Below are 24,399 nucleotides of genomic sequence, written 5' to 3' on the forward strand. Positions count from 1 at the left end.
TTTAACTAGTTACCTACTTTTATTTCAAATAGTCAATATCTAAATGATTGTAGACATGTTAAGTTTGCCAAACCTGACTGTTTGACGGTCTCCGTGGCGCACTGGTTAAAGTGGACGCCAAACCGCTATCAGTGGGTCGAGGTATTGGTTTCGATTCCCAAAACGATACAATTATTTGAATAATCCACAAACAAATGTTTCGGGTTTGGTTGTACTTTGTATCCGTTGTTTGTATGTATGCTGTCCGCGACACAAGAGCAATTCTGCTTATAACAAATTGAATAGACCATTTATCGAGGAAGGCTTTAGGCTATATATATAACATCACGCTACGGCTATTAAGAGCGGAGTAGCAATGAAAAATGTTACAAAAACGGGTAAAATTGTGACCCATCCTCTCTTATGTGACGCAAGCGAAGTTGCGCGGGTCAGCTAGTTTAATATGTATTTCGAAAAGTCACCATGAAATAAGTGTATGTATGTATATTCCGCGTTAGTTGTCGTATTATTTACAAACATACAAACAAAATGTGTCGTCTAACAGCGTAATGACAAATCATTTGCACTTGTGCGAGCCGTGATTGTAAATATTTGTCATGTTAATATTGCTTACAAATACAAAGAGAATTCGTTTCAGAGTCAGTTTGTTACTCATTTAAACTAATTAAGAAAAATATTCTCTCTTTTTAAAATTTTCACGCTTCTACGAGAGCTAAACTGTTTCTATATCTATACTAATATTATAAAGCTGAAGAGTTTGTTTGAACGCGCTAATCTCGGGAACAAAAAAAATGAAAAATGTTACAATAACGGGGAAAATTATGATTCTCTTATGTGACGCAAGCGAAGTCAGCTAGTGGTTTTATGTTTGTAAGTTAGATCATAAGTTTGTAAGATCATAATATATGCATGTGCATATAAGATCTATAATCCTATGTAACAGGTTTTTAGATATGCGCAGATAAACCACCTTTATAGGGGACGTATCATAATAATGTCAGCCTTTAAGCTAGACTTAAAGTTAAGAAAGGAACTGCATGTCTAGCCTTAATATATAAATGATTCAAAACAAACACTCTAAATTATATTGTCATATTCTATAAATATATTGATCTAAAATGATGAATTACTAATTTATTTTATAAATACATCTCTTATTAAACGCGGCCATTAACAATATGTCATCGACTCATAACAGCTGTTTTGGCACAAGTGTGGCACAGACAATACGCGTTCAGCCTGTACGATTTATACTTTTGTAAATACTTTTTTGACATAATTAAACATGTCTACTTTTGCATACATACATACATAAAATTACACCTTCTTCCCATAGGTGTACGCAGAGACCAGAAACGCCACTAGATCTACTTTTAAAGCGAAAAAAACAATGGAGGATTGTTATAGTTCCTTATCTACTTAATAAATTTTTATTTACGTTTGTTATGTTTATGAAACGTATTACTTTAGACCAATAAAGTAATCTTAAAATCTGTGTTTCTGGAAAACATTTCTTAACTTTACATAACAAGACAAAACGTATGGTTTAAAAACTTATTCTATTTCGTCTTTTTATGTTTTGTTATCGTTATTTAAACTAACCAAAAAATATCCCACAATATAACAATCAGTAGATACCCACTTAATCATGGCTTTTGTGGACACGTAAAGTCCCCAGCCAGACAGGGATAATGCCTAGTGCGATAAATTGAAAGGTTTTTATAGCTCACAGAACATGATTCATGATCTTTCAACTTTACAATCGCCGTATACCAGTTTGAATGTTGAATCAAGTCATTATGCGTATTACGTATCTCAGTTGACAATTAGTGTACATCAAATTTATGGTCACTACATTGCTGCTTAGATGGACAGTGTTAATTACTATAATCTGAAAGACAAGAAAACAATGTACAGTATAGTGCCTTTCAAAAAGTTGTCAACTGAGATACATAATTAGCCTCATGAGCTCATTCAACTGCGTTTATGAATGACATAAAGTAGTTCAATCCAGTCAAAAGTTGCATTTCAGAACGTTAGGATATAACCAGTTCATTACTCATACGTCTCATTCTCGATGAAGGTCGAAATGCATAAAATATACCTATTACGAGATATTTTTTATCTGTATTTGTGTCTATGCACGTCATTTTGCATTATGGCGTCAATGGTCGCCGGATGTTGGGTGTATATCTGTTGTTAGGCTGGCTGTATTACCTATTATGTGGATAATTTAGTCATTGTAGTACCTATTGTGTGATTCTGATGATTTTGCTATTGAGGTGTCATCTAGGTTAGTCTAGCATTAGTCATCATCAGCCCAGCCTTTCTTTTAAGCTGGAGTCGGGTCCCAATCTAACGGCATGCAGCTGAATATCAGCATTTTACAAGGGGCTGCCTATCTGACCTTTACAACCCAGATACCTAGGACCTACCAGATACCTCACTCGGCGTTATCATAGTGTAAAAACTCAGAATTTTTTATACCTTGACCTAGCCCAATCTAAATAAAACAGTTATGTTGTTAACATAGACTGTAATACAATAAATATACGATATAGGTATCGATTTAAATAAAGATATTAGACGATATGGTTTTGAAGTGCATGATTATGTAGAGACTCTACAATTAAACCCCTCAATTATTTTATTATAAAAGGTTTCATACGCTTGGCTACTATATTAACATTTACTGATAGTCAATTTAAGTCTTTCAAAGAAAACTTATTTTCCGCTCTACATCAAAATTGGCAGGCACTGGCACCTGCGTAAATTGAATTCAGAATCCATTTCACGGGGAGAAATCTATACTAATATAATAAAGCTGAAGAGTTTGTTTGTTTGTTTGTTTGTTTGTTTGAACGCGCTAATCTCAGGAACTACTAGTCCGATTTGAAAAATTCTTTCAGTGTTAGATAGCCCATTTATCGAGGAAGGCTATAGGCTATATAACATCACGCTACGGTCATTAGGAGCGGAGTAGCAACGAAAAATGTTACAAAAACGGGGAAAATTTTGACCCATTCTCTTAGGTGACGCAAGCGAAGTTGCGCGGGTCAGCTAGTCTACAATAAGTACAGACCTAACATTTAAGTAAAAGGCTTTGGGAAATATTTTTACTGTCTTGAAATAAGATTAGTATACTATTAAGGATAGAATATAGACACACCCCGTAAGAAATTACATTTAGTCAAGTTCATCTTTTGGTTAAGTGTCTGATAAACTATCTACTAGGTACCTACTACTGTCAAAATTATTTATTTTTTATTTTTTTAAAGGCAACTCCCGCACTAAGAGTTGCTCTTGTGTCGCGGGGACACCTAGAAACATAGAAAAAACGAACACAAAGCGCAATCAGACCTGAAACAATTATTTGTGGATCAAATAATTGTTCCGTGTGGTAATCGAACCCACGACCTCCCGACGCAATGGTAGCGGCGTGGTGACCTTAACCACTGCTAATCTAATTAACTCATTTATCCAGACGTGTTAAAAGTAAGTTTTAGAGAATGACAAAGAACATTGGGTGACTTTATGTCTAGCAATTAATTTATTAAACAACTTCTGTTACTATGTACAAATGTAAAATAAATAATTTGACATATACTCCATAGATAACATAACTACCTACAAGACACACGATAAATATTTCTTATCACGTCTACGATGTTATCAGAGTGATTACATGTTTTTATTTGTTTATTATTGTTTTACATTATTTTGTTTTACCGACACTGATTAGGGAGGTTATGTTTGACCATTGTCTGAGTAGATACTACTGATTAATACAAGGTTGTTGATTGTCTGAGTTCTAAAAAGGACAGTTTTTTTGCTTGTGTGAATTTTGTCGTTGGAAATTGTTTCAGGAGTAATCTTTTGATTAAAAAATGACCGTAGAGTTATAAATAGTTATATTTTTTATTTCTTTCTTCTTCGATATTATAACTTATATTGGTTTAAGGTTTCGCCTTTAACTCGTGTGTATTCGTGGTTACGTTCTGAAGAACGATGGGGTTCGTATCCCACTCATTGCACTATTGATGTGAACCCAATAGCAGTAGACATTCTGGCTCGAAAGTTTCTCCAACAAATCTGAATGGACTCTATAGCTTAATAAAGTAACTGCTAACATAATTTCTAGGAGGGTCATCATCAGGTAGGCTGCTGGTTGGAAAAATATCATCAGCCAAATCCTTTGACGGTGTTTTGGAGAAAGAAAACTTCCTCTTCCGACTCCACTAAACGTGGGATAAGGATACGACAAAGAAGGTATTGCAGCCAAAACAAGTAAGCTATCCTAATAAACTGGCTATTACGCCATTATTCAGCCACTCCAAACCGCCCCTTGAGACAGTAGACGTAATGCAAAGATCCTGTTTGAATGAGTCGGTACAGTAACAACTGGTGGCCGCTAATAAAAACTGATTTGGACCGGTCATTGCCCCCTGTTACGCGTTCACAGCTGATTTCAATGATACTGATACTAACGCAGTGGGGTATAGTACAGTGTATTAGTTCGCTTTTCCATACGTGAGTAGTACGGATAGAGTCTGGGACAAAATTGTATGAGGCAACTTCGATTTTGAAGACCATGTTATTTAACGGGCTGAACTCATTTAACCAGTCATTTATGTCAAGTCAAGTTTCAGCCATGCTCGTAAATCATCATTTGACAAAACATTTTTATATTATTATAGGGACCTAGATGACTAGAAACAAATCCTCAAACCAAAGTATGTCCTAAGGGCTCTTTCAATTTAGACGTTTCGTGTCGTACGGCTGCCGCACGTTAACCGTGCCGCTGGTTATAGCCCGCTGCCGTACCGCTGCGGTACGTTAGCCGTCCGACACCAAACGCCTAAATTGAAAGCGTATCTGACTGCCGTGCGTTTGTATGTTAGTGTTGTTTTAAATTCATGTGACAGCAGTGTAGCCATGGACTCTGACGAAGAAACATTACTGTTAGTGCTCCTGTTAAAAAATATCAAACAGAAACAAAAACGCCGCGCCCGTAAAAGAACACTACCGATGTTTTCATTAACATGTAATTTTGGTGATTTCCATATTCTTTATCCTAGGTTAAAACAAGACCCAAGCAAATTTTTTAATTACTTAAGAATGTCAAGAGAATGTTTCTACGAATTACTCAATAATTCAATTTCATTTATAAATTCTTCCACGTCTATATCATCCATTTTAAGCAAATAATAAACATGAAAATTCAATGAAATTAGGTGTCACGTTTAGTCACCGCACTATTCAACAGCGAAATGAACACGTGGAGCTTGCGACGTTGCCGTCCTGTCGTCGTGCGTTCTCGGTACCGACACCGCACTGTTGCCGCACCGTGCGATTTGTATGAAAACAAATGACCGTCCGTGCACCGTACGACAAACGCACCGTTTCGGCACTGCTGCGGTCCGACACGATACGGCTAAATTGAAAGAGCCCTAAGTCTATGAAATTGACGAAAACCGACCAGTGGAAAAAATACAGTCGAATTGAGAACCTCCTTCTTTTTGAAAGTCGGTTAAAAAAAGGGAAGTAATGTCTCCCTTCTGCAATGGTAGAATTGTCAATTTAACATACTGCTAATACGCTATGGATTATGATTCGCAGAAGCATCGTCACGCAATTGTTTGCATCAGTACGCTGCATAATATACTGGTTACAAACTGCGCGCAGTTTGAGATATTCTGGATAACACCGGTAAACATTTAGTAGCACCCACTTGACTGGACTCAAAATTTAAATGATTTTCATCCTCTTTAGTGCAGAGGAACTGTTTTGATTGAAAATGGCCACTTAAACTTGTAAATGATATTGTGAGATCGTGGCTCCTTGTTTTCCTCTTAATAACATATTCTACATATCGTAAATAACCATTGGATATTAGTCTGTTTATTGTATAAAATAATCTGTTAGGAAACTAAGCAGTCCAAAAGGATACAATTTGTAAAACTTTAAATAACGTAGACCTTTTTATACCCTATCTTGCTTTGTGACGATTTGACTAATAGTATACCTCGATTACTTCTTAAACTAATACAGAAATCACTTACCCCCGGTTTATAAGTACATTTAACAGTAGTTTATCTATTCAATAGCGTTTAAACTCATATAAAAAAAAAACGATTGCTACCTCAGAAACCAGGGGTTAGTTCCTCAAAAATATTTCAGAGCGACTTCATTTATCTTTTGATAAGAAAAACGGAAGACTTCTTACATTAAAAAACTAATTAAACATAATATTCTAATCCTTGTCATATCCATGCTACGTTTTTTCCATGTTTGTAACGTTTCATATTACACAATTAGCCATGCGGTTATCTCGGTAACTCTGCCTGTTCTACACAAGTGCGCTCACGCAGCCGGCTCGTGATTTTACCTACTTTTCAACTATATTATCATTTATCAGTATGAGCTCGAATAAATTGTATGCACCGCATTATTCAAGCTTGTCTGATCATTTTGTGTTAACGAAAGTTTTTGGGTCAAGGCTACGTCGGTAGGCCGTTTCGCGCGTTTTTTTGCGACCGGTCCAATACGCAATAAATAAATAGTGTCTAGCTCTTTTTTTTAGTTTACATTATCGTTAAACCTAGCAATTTTATCTCTAAAGAAAATGAAGAAAAATAAAACTTACTTCTTGTATTGTTTTTGGTCCAGGCAGTGTTTACAAAGTCTATTATTTTTGCCTAGACGGCCAGGAACTTTTCGATATACCTACTTCATGATCACAACTAAGATGAATGCTAGGGACAAATTTATTATTTTTATGATCCGGATTACGCGAGCTCTTACCAGCCAGAGGGGCCAACTTTCTTCGGACTTGGAAATAAATAAATATTAGAATTAGTCTTAAAAAAAGAACTGTCAAATATAAAGGCATGGGTGATTCATTCAAGTCATCCATAGACAACATTTTTTTTATAAAGTTTTTAATTTTATTACTAATTATATACCTAACTTATTTGGTATTGCAGTTTTAAAAATTGCGATAAGTTACATAAAAATAGTAGAATTTTAATGCTCAAACAAAGGTTAATGCATATTTTCTACAATAAAGATTACTTTTTATTAAACTATAATTTCTTAATCCTACCAATATTATATGAAAAAGGACTACACAAACGACTCACTTGCTGCGTCACCGCTTATCTTGCAGTTTCACGCGCAGGACTCATGTCATTCACAGTTTAATTCTGTGATCGGTGACAGAACTATGAAGCTATTAATACAACGGCTATTATCGTCGTGGTCACTGCCACACACGGGTTTTACAGACAGTATAGGATTTGTCATAGATCGACAAATATACAAAAAGTAATTTGATTTCGTTTTCTTTGGTTGTTTTTTTGTTGCCTCTAGCGTTTTCTAATTATTGTAGTTTAGTTCATTTGAAATGATGAAGAGGTTTTTGGGTTAATAGAGAGATATAATAAAATATTTTCAAACAAAAAAAGACGTAATATTTTGCATGTAAAAAGATAAAGAGATTAATTTGGAGAGTTTTATCCCAAATGGAAGGCCACATGCAATCTAGTCAAGTCCGGAAAAGATGCCCTTTTCCTCTTTTGGAAACACGATAAAAAAAGAACAGGCTAAATGGCGACGTAATTAAAGGAAAAGACATGGTTTCCATGTTACCTCAGTCGAATATCAAAGTAATATTTTGTGTAGGTTTTACCCTGTTAAACAAGATTTCCTTTATTGTTCCAACTCTTGGCCGTTTGCCATCTCCAGTATATACGTAATCGTATTATCTTTGGCAAGAAACCTATGTTTTCATACACATTTACTTGATCAAAGGCTTTGTATAAGGCAAGAGTAGTTTGGTTCATTATTATTTACATACACACATAAAAAACACACATAAATGCCTTCTACCACCCAGGCAGGGACCAGAGTATTTGTTCATAATTATTTTGCGTTGTTAATTAAAGTTTAAGTTGTTAAGCTCAATAGCTTATCATGCTAATAATTCATTTTAATTGTAGATTAGTTTAAGAATCGTAGAAACGAAATTGACTGAAAAGAAAGTTATTTTTTTAACCCGTGATTGTCTCACTCCTGGGCAAGAGTCTTCTTTCTAGCGAACGATGGAAAACTTAAGTTGAGTCTACCACGCTGGCCAAGTCGGGGATGGGTGATTTATATCTTTTAAATTTCTTCTTTTAAAAATTCCTTGTAAAAATATCATCCGAAAATGTATAAGTTCCTCAGTCAACAAAACTAATAGTATTCAAACTTCTAAACCACAAGTAAATAATGAATGACTATTAGTCGTATTTGAAACAATACACTCATAGCAATGACCTCACCGTGACCCTTCACAATAATAGAGCTACTTCTTACTAAATTGTTCAAGAAACACGCTTTTGTCATCATTTTGTTTTATTTGGACATTAATCATTACATGAGTACCTATAACGTCTTTATTCTGACAATGAGAAGTAATAGAGGTGAATCTTAGAAACAAGGCTGGTAGATTCATTTGCTATGTTATTTAAGGACTAATTTCAGGTTCGAAGAATGGCCTGTTATAATTACTTTAAATTTCTATAAATAAATGTAACCTTCATGGAAAAATAAACACGGAAAAGTCGGCCAAACTGAATGTTTTCCTTACAGTGCGGTCCCGTAAAGTTCCATTGTTGGGCAAACTTCTCCCCAAAACTCCTCAACCCCTTCTTGTTAAAATATGTTGACAAGAAATTGAATGTTTTTTAATAACTCCAAAATCTTTTTCATTAATTTAATAAGTTGCTGAATGCTAAGCAGCTATGCCGTCAGAAGACCTAAAAAAAATGACAACGGGAAGGCTTAAAACTTAGCCAAATAAAAAATAGAAAGGATAAAATGCAAACAAATATTAACATATACAAGTGAGTAACTAGTATATAGGATAAAGTAGATAAATAGATTATCTGTGTAACACGAGGCAAGTTGGCAATGTTCAGCGTGCTCGCACGTCGCCCGCCATGTGCAAGTTATTTCTTATTTACATTACAATAAACCATTCATATTAGTGTTCTGCTTTCTCTTTCAAAACTAGACCCCTTTTGTAAGATAAACATAGTTTTAAATGAGATTCTTGTGACTAAGCATGCAGTATTAAAATCGAGGGAGATTTACTAATTTTTAAATTTTTTAAAGGATAATTGAAACGGAAAAGTTCTTTAGATACTCTACGTGGTTCTTTTTTACACATAACCCAGAAACGAATTGAATTGTGTAATGTAATATATTAAACCAGCCCACTGGGCAAAAATTAGAAACTCAAAACTATAGCTGTCTATGTCTATTCTTAGATAAAGTCTTTGCCTATAACAAGGAAAATTCTAATAATGAGATAGAAATTTATTTTAAAAGAAATTTATAACAAAAAGGTCGCCTGTCGACTTCACAAACAGCTATATAGCAGATTTTCTTTAAGCGAAGATAACTGAGAGCGTCCTTCAGAGGTAGAGTACCTCTGGATCGATACGCAGCCGACCTAGATGCAGCCGTGCAGATTCAATATCCTAACTGGACCAGGAAAATTCAATTTAAAATCGATTTAACATGTTTATGAATAACGATAAGGCTGTATACCTTTAACCTTTGCTTTACTTTTTTTTATAATGTCTTTGGATGTGTCAGATTCAAAATTGGAATAGTATTATTTTAAGAAGCGTTGATCAAATAAATCCAAGTTATGCTTTTTTATTGAAAATCAATGCTACATAATGAAGGAAAACAATAAATTCAAATATAAATACCTATTTGTAATAATGTTATCGTGTACTGTGGTAGTAATTAATTTATTGCTATAATTTTATTGCCTTTGATAAGATGCACAAGCTCATCACTCTTCGATCATACGAATCAATTATAATAAATGATAGACGCCATGAAAGCATAGATAATTATTTATTATAGAGCATGTTTTAATAAGGTTCAATCTATGTAGAGTCAATTTAGCCCATGACCTTCCCTTTCGCGTTAATTATCAAAAGATAGGCCTTTAGTCCGCACCGCTGGCCTAGGCTTTTTCTTTCTTCAAAAACTGCTGAAAAAATACTCAGACATGTAAGGTATCATCGAGGGGTCCCCCTTCACCGTAAGTTAAGTGACAATTTTGTTTACGATGCAACTTCGAAAAGTCATTGATGAGTTGTCTAAGGTTATGTTTAAGTTAGAACCCGTGTTTGGACCCTCGAATTGTGTAGCGAGAGAATATTTTAAGAGCTTTCAGAAGTTTACCTATGTAGACTTTACCTCCTGCCGCATTAAATAGGTAGAATGTTAAAGAAAAACATGATAAGCATTCTGTTGTCGAGATTTAATACATTATATAAAGTAAAAAGTAATAATACTGTAAACTAATCATCTTCAAGGAATTTCTCACGAGATATAGAAAAACAATACTGTAATAAACATTACGAGGTGACTGAAATTACAGACAAAAAATGCATATAAAAATATGGCAATTGGCAATAAAACTGATTAAGCAAAGATACCTAAATAAAATTTCTAAGACATTTCTTTCTTCTTTCAAGAAGAGTTTAGAATATATATGTCGATTACAATCCTCAATCAAAAATTGTCTTGTAACACATCTTATGATGTTTCCGGTAGAAAGACTCTCCGTTTTGATTTTACAACCAAACGCTTACTTTAATAGCATATAGAGTTTTAGCTTTTGGCCAGTTTACGGCTTGTGTTTAAATGACGGAATCATCCACCCATAAATAAATAAAGTGACAGTAAAAGTATGTAAACAACTGTCAAAATTCTATTTTGTAAGAAGGCTATCTGGCTGGTACCTAATCAATACAAATTCTAAAGGGGTGAAAGTGGTAAAACTGCAGCTTAATTTAAGGATTTAAACCCGTAGTTATCGAATAAATAACCATTAAACTATAGTTACTATAGTCAAGTTATATATTCTTGCAATCGAGTGTAGTCACATGACTTACATCTCCGGTGTGGGTCAACGTAACACAAGGACAATCCACGTAATATTATTATTAACTATCATAATAAAACTTGTTTATTTATTACAATGTGATAATATTTGACCGTTTGTTTTTGTTTTTGACAAAATAGCGCGATAATTTTAAGACGTTTGTGAAGTTTATTATTACCTATTTTGTTGTCGTTGAGGTTGTATTTACTTAAAATACAAAAACAGCTTACATTGTTTAGATAAAAATGTAGTTTTACAAGATTTTTAGGTTTTTATACAGACATAGATAATATATCATAAGCATAGACAAACACAACATTCTTTATGGCTAGGGGATTCCCGGTTAACCACTATGATTCAAATTCCTACTTGTACGAAATGTTTAATGAATTATTATAAGCAGTTTGTATATTAAAACAACAAATAGAAATAAAGGCGATTGTTTGTTTTTCAAAACTAAACAATCTCAAACTCATTAACATGGTAGACAAACTTTTCAATAAAAAATAGGTAGCGAAAATAAATCGTTTTGTTTTGTTCTATTTACGTTCGAAGCACGCACTAAACGTGATTTCAAAAATAAACAAACGTTTACAACACAATGGACCTAATTCCGATTTAATTAAAATTCTTAACATGAATTGATAGCGAACTTCATGAACATAAAAAATACTTATTTAAAACGTATATTAATTAACACAATAATAACAATGGAATCCTTCTACCATAATAATAAATTAATCATGATAATATTGGTTTTTCCGAAGAGGATCGCATTTGTCAAGAAACATTTTATTGCGAAGAGACAATAATACCACGATCTGAGTGAAATTAAATTCATAGAATAAATAATAACGTAACGAATGAGGAATGTTAATACTAGCGCGCGTATCTTTATCATATCTTTAATAGCACTACAATAACCGGTAATCTGTCTCACATGGAGCGAGAGGAAACAAAATAAATATAACTATCAATGTCCACTTGTGAATCGCGAATTAGCGCTACGTATTACGTCCAGCTGTCACACGCGCGCCCGCCGTATTTTTAGTACACAGAACTATTATTCTAGTGTTGCGGTTATTATAGTTACCTCGTATAGGGAACGGCTTCGTCATGATCGTCTCCGTGGTCGGCGGCAGCAGCCGCTGGGTCTCCGGAGACATGACACTTGGACACAGGTTTAACTCATGTTTTTTACTGTCACCGCTGGTGTTAACGCCGCCGCGCAAACGCAGCGACGGCGATCCGTTTTGCACATCCATCTGCGTGCGCTATCCGAGCATGACTGACGCGAGTGACGCGGGAGCGCCGCCCGTCCCGCCCTCCCCGCGCCCCCCGCGCCGCTCTATGACGACAGCTGATTGCTCTATGGCGCGGAGAGACGGCGATACTCTCACGTCTCTCGTTGCATCTGCCTCTCGCGTGCTACATTCAAGTGCAAGGGCAGTCACAAAACTTCGCATTTCGTCGTCACGCTCCACATTTTGGGCACAATGCCACTTGACTAACGTAAACACTTCCGAACAACGTGTCTAGTTATTACTCCCGATATAAAAATACGGGAATTGCTCGGATACGCTCATTGGGTCGAGAAATTTGCGATTCAGTGACGTAGCGTGAATAGGAATTCAGAATATGGAGGACACAGTGACGTAATACGATTTGATTTGATGAAAAACTACATTTTATTTTGGCAGCTGGTAACAAGATTGAACGCTATTTGAATACATTTTCTTTTATCGTAGATTGTCTCGACTCTACGCAAACGTAATTTGTCGATATAAATGTGCATTCATTAATTGGGTATTTCCAAAAGCCGAAATAAAAACAGTATGTAGAGAGTAGAGATAGTAATTAGTGGCGCCACATTGTTAGATTTGGTAAAACTAAACTCAACCTCATTAAGGACTTGATTTCTAGTAAGAAGTTTCTTCAAGGCGAGCTCTTTGTTAACTAAGTTTGAAAGACAGTTCTCAGTAGAGCATGCTTCTGGAAGATCCTTGCAAACTCTACCATCTAACTTTGCCTCGTGCACGGAAGTCAGTCATTAGCTTTCACTTTGATTCTCACTTCTCAAGTTTTACAGACTTTCCGTATAATAAAGATCCCATTTCCGTTTTAATTTGACTTGCAATATACTCTTACTTAAAACTGCATTAAAACTGAAATTGTGTGAAAAGCAATAAAAAAATGGTTTTGAAAAATTATCTTTCATACTAAGCAATAGTTTTGTAGTGCAGGAACATGAAAATCAAACCTCCGACCTCCTGAGTATTCCCGACGACGTAATAGCGATGCCGTCGTGCAACACACCTTAACCATTATCCGACTAAACGGAGAAAGACATATTTACAAACATGATAGTAAATATAGAGCATATTAACTATAGAATATATAAGTTTAGAGTTGAGGGAAGTTCCCTTATAAAGTACACAATGGTAGAGCCTACTTCAGTATCCGGCCGATACTATTGTTATTGTGGTCTAGTTTCAAGTACCTACTAAGGCTATCGATGAGTGCAGTAAGGGCTCTATGACCACAGACAACAAACAATATGTATTGAAGACATAAGAAAACTAACGAACGATGGCAACGACGAAAAACGGCACAAACTGTTTGTGTGTAAAATAAAATTTACTAATGGATATTTATTCCGTGTACAAATTATGGGTATATAGAAAGATTCTTTATACCTATTGCATATTTATAAATAAAAAGAGTCTTATATTGAATTGCACTCTGAACAATGAAAAGACATATAGAGGAAAACCTCCTATATCTAAAATAAATAATAACATTAAAGTACCTAATCAAAAATATTTACAATCATTTTTACAGATTAGCTATATACCTTAACTATAATAAATATGAAAACAAAAAGTACAGCTGTTCAGCTGTTAGCTGGTATAGAAAGATGTGTTTAAGAAATTACAATAGCACTTAGTCGTCATTTAATAAGCAAGATTCATTAAAATCTGATATACTTCACCTTACTGTACCTCAAGCGGTCCTACCGTACCCGCAGTCAGTTGTGCTCTGAAACACATTCAATGCCATCAGGCCTTCGTGCAGCAGTCTCATGACAATGAGGAAATGGAGCCAAGACACGCTCTGGTACTACCATCCTGTCATCCACTGTCAACATTCCTATCTAGTTTTATTACTGCATAGCTAAACTTTATGAAAAACGTGCCTTCACCTGCAATTTTGCCGCTTCGGAATTTCCATTTTTCTTTTCTTTAGAGCCGAATGCTCGACGAAGTATGGTAAATTTAGTAATGCCTTACTTTGTAAGGTCCTTCGTTGAGAATATGAATACTTTTTAAACCGGAAAGAATAAATTAATAATCTAGTATCTTATAGCCGTAGTACAGGCAATGCCTCGTGCCGTATTTTTTTTGATGCAGCTAAATATAGCAAAACTAGAATGATATCTTTGAAACAGAACTCTGAAAAGTCTCAAAGAGTAGTCGGTACTCTGCTAACATTATTATTATTCGAGTTTAACGATTTTCAACTACTTTCGACAACTGGACAGCTATAGAAAAGGAAATATGAAAATCTGATCAGCGCGGCAGAGCCCCTAGCGTACGTTCTTAGAACTATTTTTTTCAAATAATTAAAATGTCAAACGCACTATGCTTTACAGGATTTGATCCACACCGATAAAATAATGTAGAAATTGTGTTCCTATCTTACATTGTGTCAATATAATAAATGAATGTTAAAGTCCCCCGCAACAAAAGATAATGGTTGTCATAAGAAGACTGAATACATTTTTGTTCGACAGCTCGTGATAAGATAAACCGCATATTGTTTTATCTATGTTAGGTGTAATCCGTCGTTCATTGATCGATAACCATCGGTATTTGATAGCACAGTTGTACAAGTGTATTTATATCTATCTATGATGCATTATTTTGAACTATGTACATAAATACACAATATCACAACTTTTTCCCATGGAGGTAGGCAGAGACCAAAGTACGCCATTTGGTACGATGCTTGCAAACTTCCCTTAGCTCATTTTCAGTTTCAAGACAACTGGCTTTTGTATGCTTGATATAATCCTACTTAATATTATAAATGTGATTGTTTGAATAGATACATGTATGTAACTACACCACGCAATAATTTGTGAACGGATTTTTTTACTTGTCACCTAGATTAAAATAAATTATACGTTTTATCCCGGGAAATCTTCACGCCGACTCTAATATTCTAATATTCGGTATACTTCAGTACCGAATGTCGAAGTAAAAGTTATATTTTCTAAAACTAATTTGACGAAGGCAACAGAAGTATTACGTAAATCAGATACAATAACTTTCAGTTAACCGTTTTGCTTTGCATGTGCATATTCGACGGTATGTCATGTAATAAAATGGAAAACTTTTAACCTCATCGTACACTAACGTTGGAAAACGGCGAATCGTCCTACGCCTCAGTCTATATATAAGTATACCTATACATGTATATATCTTGTCATCAGTCAGCCCTGTCAGGTTTTAGAAATCCTATTTACCTATATTAAAAATTCGAAGGTTTGTGAGGAAAATACATATCCATTATGTATTTATTTTTGTTACACTTTCACGCAAAAACAAGTGAACAGATTTTCATGAAAGGTACACAGATACTTTACAACCAGGATTAACACATAGAATACTATTTTTCCCAGGAAAATCTCTTCACGCAGACGAAATAGCGAGCAGTGATTCGTACAATTTTTTTTTAAAGTTACGGGACATACTTATCATCATTACATTATAAGACATTGAGTCACTAAGTTCACTGTACAACTATATCTGAAAACAATGGCTGCCTTTGTGCAGCAACATTATTAACAATTTACTTCAGTGGTCCGTGAACTCGTCGATAAATTCTCGTTAAGATAGCAACATATAGATCGATAAACGTCTATCGGTGGTACTGTATAATATATCATCATATTTTATGTACCCTCTAGGAGTTCTTAGTGATTTTTTACCTATTTTGTACTGTTATAGTGCAAGTAGGAAGCCTTGTATGCAAGGTTTGCTGACGGAGGTACCTATACTAAATTCAGAATGAAACTAAATAAATCCTCCATGCCAAGGTTCTGTTAAATAGACGGATTATACCGTGATACGGGAAGAATTTAATTTCTATTATCTATAGGTACTAATATTATAAAGCTGAAGAGTTTGTTTGATTGATTGTTTGCTTGTTTGTTTGAACGCGCTAATTTCAGAAACTACTGGTCCGATTTGAAAAATTCTTTCAGTGTTGGATAGTCCCTTTATCGAGGAAGGCTTTAGGCTATATCATCACGCTACGACTAATAGAAGCAGAGTACCAGTGAAAAATGTTACAAAAACGGGGAAAATTTATGTGACGCAAGCGAAGTTGCGCGGGTCAGCTAGTAATAAATATTAGTGTTCAATGATTTTATAGCTGAAAAGTAAATATTATCAAGATGTAGAGTAAAACATAGTGTAGAGATTTAAATATTGGATGTCGTATGCTTCAAAAAGTTCAGGCACGCATAAACACTTGCGTGTATTGAAACTTTTATGGGACTAATGTACTACTTATATAGAGTTAACACGTAAACAATTTATAACAGCGGAATTTCCCTTACTCAATAACGAATCAGAACATTCTATAGTAATTTCCCTACAAACTTTGCCTCCACTGTAAAAGGACAGTTGCCCTTGATTCATAGACACCATACACTAAATGGTTTTTCATATTTTTACGATGCTTATTCGCAAGTCATACGCATATGAAATACGTGTAAGCAGGTACCTACCTAATGCTAAATCAAAACAAAAGTGCGTGTACCATATCGGTAACATTGTCTATGTTTATCATGTATATTATAACGATACATCTTTCCCTTATTCCCAAGGTCTTAGCAGTAAACAGAACGAACTTAACCTTGCCACATGACGGTGTGTAATAATAATTCAAGTTTGTCGCTTTTTGGCCATTGCACGCGAGCGCGGGTCTTCTCGCGTGCCGGCTACTGGTTGTCATGGCAACGCTCACGTATCGACCAAAGTTCCATGAAAGTGAACCTCGCGATTTGTTCGCTGCAGTCGTACGTGATCAACCACGCGTTAACTATCTCCCAAATAAACTATCTGTGTCAAGATTTGCGGTAAGGTGCGACTTATTTATTCACATTTCGCAATCAGGCTTTCAAGTAAAGTTAGTAGGTAGGTAATTAAGTTATTGAAGAATATTGTTTTGCTAAAAACTTTATGAGTTTCAAAGTCTAGTTTTAAGTTTTTCTAGGGAAAGCACAAATAGGTATGCACTACTTGAACTACATAAAGCATTCATTTATCATTGTTGTCATAATGTAATTTTCACTGCAATCTTTACTTGATTAAAAAAGTGTAGAAACAAATTATAAAGTCGATGAATAGAGTATAAAATAATATGAAATAAGTTAGTTAATTAAGTAAACAATAGCTCTACATTTTCTTTGCGTAATCAGCTGTGTAAGAACGCCAAAGTTTTGAGGCTACAGCCCTGACATTGAACATTTTCATATTCTGCACGCATATTCCTTGTTTCGCAGTCAAGTTCGAACAAATCAAGGTTGATCCTTTATTCATCAACTCATTGTATGATATTTATCATTATTTGTACACTAAATATTGTTAAAATGTCAATACACTTCACGTATTATAAATTATCTGCAATATAAGTATAGGTGTGCAAAATCTTTGTTATTTTTACAATTAAGTACTGTATGAGTAATGTGAAAATTAAAATTCATTATGAATAATTTTCTCATTTGCTGTTTTGCAAGAAATATTCGATACGCAATGACGATCGTTCTTAAAACTTTTCGAAGCAAATTAGGTCGGGAAAAAGTCTTTTCCCAAATCTCTTTGGCTTCAACAATCACAAATTAGTACACGGTGCATTAGGTTTCTTTCACTGAGCTCGTGACGTTCCTACCTACCCAAATATCTAGCTTTTTTGTGTAGAGAAAAGATTTTTTTACAAGTTCATACACACTATAGTGCGAAAAGACTTTTTCGCTGACCTAATATTTTTAATTGGACTTAAGGCGTATCCTTCCCTCAATTCAGTTGGAGACCCTTGCCCAGCTGTGGGACAGTAGTGGGTCAAATAGTATTATATGTTTGTTTAAGCAGAATTAATGTGTAAGTGACTGTACTCACGTAGACAATTTTGTACTGGGAGAAAGCCTAGAGGTTTTATTGGGTTCATGGACATCGACATATTTCGATTACTTTCGACTATTGAAACAAAGCACGCTATTCTCAAATTCTATTAGTAAGGAGCAAAGGTCTTTTTACGGCATCTATTTAAAATTATGTAATTTAAGATAAGATCGTAGAATCGCTATAGAATCTAAAGTTTTACGACGGTAACCTAGCTTATGCCGAAATGATCCCAAAGTCATAATTTTATCGAAATCACATTTACATTTCAAGCAAAAATATCATCGTTGAAAACAATATTTAGAATTGTAGTTTACAATTTTATTACCTTTAACTCATCATGAATAAACACGTTTTTATGTTTTCCATTCGTACACGGGGCAGAATGTATGCGACATTAAGTTTTAAATATGTCATTACAATTTCTTTTTTATCATTTTCTAGGGTCACCATCACCACCATCGGATGTCACTTGAAGCAATATTCGTTCACGGAACATTTTAGCTGTCATTCAAAAATGCACTCTCATTCTAACCATTTGATCGGACTCCATCGATCTCTTCGTGCATCAAAAGCAAGTCACATCCATATTTAACACAGCAGAAACATGTTTCATTATCCTGATTTCAAAATGAAATCATTCATTCATTTTAATCAAGCATCGACACAAATTGAGGAAAAGAAGAGCAAGTGAGATTTGTCAAAAATCATGAACCTTTTTCTAAAATGGTTGTGGAAACCACGAGTCTATCCTTCCACTCATGTCTTTTTAGTGTGTTTCCAAAACACTTTCTTTAAAGGCACATCATGCTTGATTATTTAATTCACAAAGAATTAACCTAATCATTCAAAATGAACATGTTCAAATCTCTCCTAAATGCGATTCCGAAGAATCGTTCGGAAATCGTGAACGAGTTTGAAATACCTGAAGTGACGCTATCTCCTTACATATGGGAAGAGCCGGAAGAGCCTCCGTCAGAGAAGAGTGAGAGTATCGTGACCGAGAGTGACGCGGTCGAGAGAGGCACCCTCAGTACCGACTCTAGTATACCGCTGTCCAGAGCTATGACTGACTCCGAAATTGATTACGGAAGGTATAAATGGGTAAGTAACTTAGGAAAAACTTTAGGACAATTTTAAAGGTTTCCAGACTTTAGTGCGATTTTCTACCCTCGCTGCTATCGACAAGTGAAAGTTTGACATTTGAATGATAAATGTACTTAATAAAATAGTTCTTGCGGAATACGCTAGAGGCAATGATTAGTTATTCATGCAAACTTGCTCGATAGCTGCTCGATCGTAGTGAATTCAAGGTCCAAGTCTTTACTCGAGTTGGAAAACCCATTCTGGAGACCATTTTTCAACAGTGGGACCGAAATAGGTATTTTTTATATTATAATTCACTATTTATTTTATAAATTACGCAGCTATCTATGTCTTACTCTACTTTTAATAGTTGATAAGTTCTCGAATGATTCAACTTATTTCAGCTGAGACACCGTCGTTACTCCGATCCATGGGATGACTTGAAGGTGGCCATGGACGCATTTCCCCGTGACTACCTCGCTTCGCTTCACAGGTTATACTTATAATTTAATTATTTTATTATATATTTTTACGGCAATACTGTGCATGTAGTAGTGACATCTAGCGGCCAATAGCAGTACTAAATATTGATAGAATAAGATTTTGTAGGACTTATTCGAATTGTTAGATTAACTTAGGTTTGTAATCGCATAGTTAAGGTTCATTTTAACTGTTTTTAGGTAGAATACCATACTATAGTATACTAATTAGTTCAAAACGCCTAAAAGTAGGTATATTCTTCATTTCGTATATTTCTTTTAGTATGAGTATTCTTTGTCGAGAACTGCGAATACAGAAGAGTTTAGTTCAATTTAGTTATATTTTCTCTATGTTTATATTATTTATGTCTAGTTGGCTCTATCTTTCAGGTCCATTTGTCGCTCTTGTAAACATACGGTATTAACCTTTGAACTACAGATAAATATTATACCTATCTACGATTTTCTACTGCTGTTTATATACCTACTTATTTTAGAATTTTATTGTTTTGCGATGTTTTAACTGAGCAATTGACATTTATAAATAACTAGCGGCCCTCCCCGGCCTTACCGGTTTCAAAAGTTCTTTTACCCAAAACCTAAACCTTACTCGGAAATAGCTCTAAATATAAGTAAAACCGCTTTTTTAAAATTTTTCGCGAATAGCCAAATATCGAGCTTTTTTTGTGTAGCGAAAAGATTTTATTACACGTTCATTTCTACATAGGTACTATAATGCGAAAAGACTTTTACCCCAAGGTTATATGTAGTGATTATAATTAATTTGGCTTACTTTTATGTGTCGGTAATTTACCTACGTACGGAATAATTTCATGGCAAATGATATTTTCCGTAGATCAGCTAAGTATAACCAACGTGTATTATATCTCTTGACCTCTACTATCTAATTAGTGGATTATACCAGCTATCGGGATTTATCAGGCTTCAACACTGGTTAGTGATCGTACGATCAGTGGAAAGCTACCTATTAATTATTTTCAACACGATTCTTATTAATAACTAGCTGACCCGCGCAACTTCGCTTGCCTCACATAAGAGAGAATGGGTCAAATTTTTTCCCGTTTTTGTAACATGTTTCACTGCTGCTCTGCTCCTGTTGGTCGTAGCGTGATGATATATAGCCTATAGCCTTCATATAAATGGGCTATGTAACACTGAAATAATTCAAATCAGACCAGTAGTTCCTGCGATTATCGCGTTCAACCAAACAATCAAACAAACAAACTCTTCAGCTTTATAATATTAGTATAGATATAATGGTAGAGCCGAAAGCATTTTCCTGATCCCAAATATTCTTAAGAACTGTCTGCCTCATTTTCATACATCTTATTATTCTCGCTAAAAAAATACTCAGTATACGAATTGGACAGAGACATTTTTATTCACTTAGTCTACATAATATTTTTTTATTATGTAACTCTATATTCGGATGTACAATTTCTCAGGCTTCTAGAATGACTTATGTAAGGTAATAGGTACGTTTAATGCCCCACGTAGACGTTCGTCGTTCTCATACGGTCACATTTCATAAGATTAGTCATCTAGGACTGTAGGTAATCAGCCGAACTTGGACTATATTTAGATACGTGACTCATGTGTTTTATGATAGTCTATGTAGAGTCACGTGCGTACTTGCATGTGAAATGCATAAATAATTATAATTACTTTTTATGATATTTGAATTTTCAAGCAGTTCTTTTAAATGCTGAAGATGCTTGCATCGCAAAGCGGTTGCCATGTTACTTGCTAGACTTTGTAGATTCGATGGGCATTAAGAAGCGATAGGAATTCTTATACGGAACTTTCTAATATTTATTTGGTTCTGAAATATCTAAAATATCCTTCAAGGCTTACGTTAGGACGTCGGAGTAAGGATGTACCAATGTAGTGTATGTTACTGCTTGTAAAATTATTGCGGAACTCGGAAAAAGTGACTTATATTTAGGGCAGCAAACTGTCCTAAAACCCAGGTTGTTTTAACTTTAATCTCTATGTACTAAGTTAATGCTTTACAGTAGCCTTTTGAAACCTTTGCCCTTCAGCTTCCAGAACCTGTACTCGGACGCGGTGGAAGAAGCAGCGGAGGAGCGTCTCGCCCGCGCGCGCGCCTACAGCGACGAGATGCGCCTGAAGATGCAGGAGCTATATGACGACGTAAGTGTGTTCACCCCCGACGACCCCGCGCTGCAGGCCCTCGAGCAAGCCGTCAAGAATGTCGACATCAAGGTGATCGTTATATATACAGATTAATTAGGTATCTGTGTGTTCGTGCATGATGGTATACTGCCGGTCAAACATCTGACTACTGACCAGAATCAAGTCGGTACGGTACGGTAGTTTCTTTTATTTAAAACTGCACATAAGTCGTTGATATGTGAATTTTGAATTATGTCATATTTATTACAATGATCTGTATTGTACAGTATTATATTGTTAATCGGTGTGTAGTGTGTAGTTTTAAATAACATAAACCATAATGCATACACTAAAATGAATTCATTCATAAAATGGCTTTTTTGGTTTGGGAATGATTTAAAGGTACTCAAGCATTTTTTAAGACCTGTGAATTCATTAGGCGTACACTTACTGCTCACTTACACGTTCGTTCATATCCATTAAAAGCTTATTAAGACAAAACTCTTAATTACCCTTATTCTGTACAACGTCCTAATATCTTTTATTTTGTTTGCAGAAAATTGACGCAGAAATAGACGCAGCGACCGCCTGACATTACAAATACCCGTACTATTCTAAATACTGGTACTATCCATACACGTCCAAATACTACTCCTCCTACTGGTACGACTCGAAACATCCTTACTGCACTAAGTACTCATACTGCTCTCGATATCCGTACTGCTTAAAGTACCCGTACTGTTCCAAATACCCGTACTGCGCAAAATACTGTACCTGCTCAAAATACTCCTATTGTTCTAAATACCCTTACTGCTCAAAATACACAGGATACTGCTCAAAGTACCCGTACTGCTCAAAGTTCTGTAACTGCTGGAAGTACGCGTACGAACCGAAGTATTGCTCAAAATATCCTTACTGCTCAAAATATTGTAATTGTTGGAAGTACCCTTACTATTCTAAATACTCGTACTGCGCTAAATATCCGTATTGTTCTAAATACTGTACCTGTTATAAATACGGGACTTCTAAGTACTGGTACGATACTAAGTACTCGTATTACCCGTACTCACGGCTGTATAAGTATTATAAGTATCCATATCTTGGACGACGAGCATCTAGCTAAATAGTAGGAAAAGATCTTTGTACACTAGGTATAGGGCATATAGAATTTCTAGAAAAAGCAAAAAAAAAAACTAGAAAAATCATCTATTTTCGAAACTATTAGCGTATTTAGGGAGCAAAGCTATAACATTGTCACTGAATAGATTGAGTGCAACATGGATTTTCGTATCCAAAGTAATTAAATATTAATCCTTCACATCTGAGCACTATAGTTGTAGCGTCTCAAGACAATAAGAATTAGGATAAGACAATAAAATATGAGCAATATTTAGTCGCAAGTTTAGATTGATATAATATTTCGGATTTTATAGGATGCGATAAGTAGGTACCTGCATTCGTTTTCCTTCTCAGACTATCTCAAAATACTTTAGCGATTGTCTTATGAAATAGTAATTCGTGTGTTCTTTATATAGGCGATATAAGTGGGAGTTTATAAAGCTGTTCCAACATCAATCTATCGATCAATCGATGGATAACCAATTGATACATTGGTAAAGTTAAAACTATCGGTCGACATTGTTCCATCTTGATAATAGGTCTGTAGTTAATTAGTTATTGGTCTGACAGCAGAAACAATGGCTAAAAAGAACGTTCAGTCTGTCAATCGTGTAGTGTAGTTAAAAAGATAATTCTTATTAATTAGGTACATATATTCCTGTAGTATGTAGAATTACGTAGTGTTCGTGAGGTGCTAGTATAGTTCGGTGTTTTCTACACCTATTTAGGTACTATTTAGTATGAAAATATTATATTAGAAAAAATATTCTTCTACACTAGAAAAAAACTTCTAAAATGTTAAAATCAGCACTGTTTGATGAAATCATTCGACGAACGTAGTCTATAGTCTATTAAAAATATGATCGAGTCGTTCGCTATACCATTAGTAGTCTAATAAATATGGAATTTAGACTAGTCTATGTTGTCATTCGACTATGATTTCTCGGCTCTCGTGGCTCTTGTTCAGGGCGGCAGGTCACTTGCAACCCCTCACTCATAGACAAATGAGTGCGCCACACACCAACAATTTAACATCAAGTACGCTAACGCCATCTAGTGAGCCTTTGAACAACTATGTTTAGGTATAGTGTAGGTTTTTCGCATCTGTTTTTCGCACTGTTGTCGTTTTTCCTCCTTGAGCAATTTAAGGCCTAAGGTGGAGTAAGCGGCCTTTTTTATATTACTTTCGTCACCTTTACTCAAAGTATCGATATTAAATTATGTAGCAGAATGGGTAAGTATTTATAATAAACTCACATTACACTATTTAGGAAAATGTCCGTTGTCAGCAATTTACTAACTGACTAATAAATGTCGCCAATTTTCTGGCATAGAACCTAGGAGTACACGAATAGCAGTCACATCCTGCGTCCACTAGATTATATTCAATGTCACTGCAAACATAGTATATTTT

General features: G+C 35.0%; 2 protein-coding genes across 4 annotated transcripts in view; one reads left to right on the top strand and one right to left on the bottom strand.

The window, feature by feature from the left end:
* Window positions 1–12,257, bottom strand: part of Pfrx (6-phosphofructo-2-kinase/fructose-2,6-biphosphatase) — a 36,573-nt gene extending 24,316 nt beyond the window's left edge. Inside the window, exon 1 of one of the 2 annotated variants that reach the window (XM_076122330.1) lies at window positions 12,048–12,257. In XM_076122330.1, coding sequence (XP_075978445.1) covers window positions 12,048–12,219 — 172 coding nt within the window. In that variant the 5' untranslated portion in view covers window positions 12,220–12,257. The remainder of the gene's footprint in view (window positions 1–12,047) is intronic. The other variant, XM_076122331.1, reaches the window with a different exon arrangement.
* Window positions 12,258–18,592: 6,335 nt separating this feature from the next.
* Window positions 18,593–24,376, top strand: LOC142977824 (uncharacterized). 2 transcript variants are annotated; one of them, XM_076121917.1, is made up of 4 exons: window positions 18,593–19,248; window positions 19,635–19,723; window positions 21,773–21,956; window positions 22,423–24,376. In XM_076121917.1, the coding sequence occupies exons 1-4, from the start codon at window positions 18,997–18,999 to the stop codon at window positions 22,456–22,458; spliced, it is 561 nt and encodes a 186-aa protein (XP_075978032.1). In that variant the 5' UTR covers window positions 18,593–18,996; the 3' UTR covers window positions 22,459–24,376. The 2 variants fall into 2 exon arrangements, with proteins under 2 accessions (XP_075978032.1, XP_075978033.1); XM_076121918.1 differs by having other exon boundaries at window positions 21,773–21,884.
* Window positions 24,377–24,399: the final 23 nt, after the last annotated feature.

Source organism: Anticarsia gemmatalis, chromosome 13 (assembly GCF_050436995.1).
Source record: "Anticarsia gemmatalis isolate Benzon Research Colony breed Stoneville strain chromosome 13, ilAntGemm2 primary, whole genome shotgun sequence".
Lineage (NCBI taxonomy): Eukaryota > Metazoa > Arthropoda > Insecta > Lepidoptera > Erebidae > Anticarsia > Anticarsia gemmatalis.

Bases quoted from the DNA above. Each gene is read 5' to 3' on its own strand.
- LOC142977824 (XM_076121917.1), top strand. From the start codon at position 18,997: ATGAACATGTTCAAATCTCTCCTAAATGCGATTCCGAAGAATCGTTCG. The intron at 19,249-19,634 runs GTAAGTAACTTA...AACTTATTTCAG, and splicing joins ATTACGGAAGGTATAAATGG to CTGAGACACCGTCGTTACTC. The intron at 19,724-21,772 runs GTTATACTTATA...TTTGCCCTTCAG, and splicing joins TACCTCGCTTCGCTTCACAG to CTTCCAGAACCTGTACTCGG.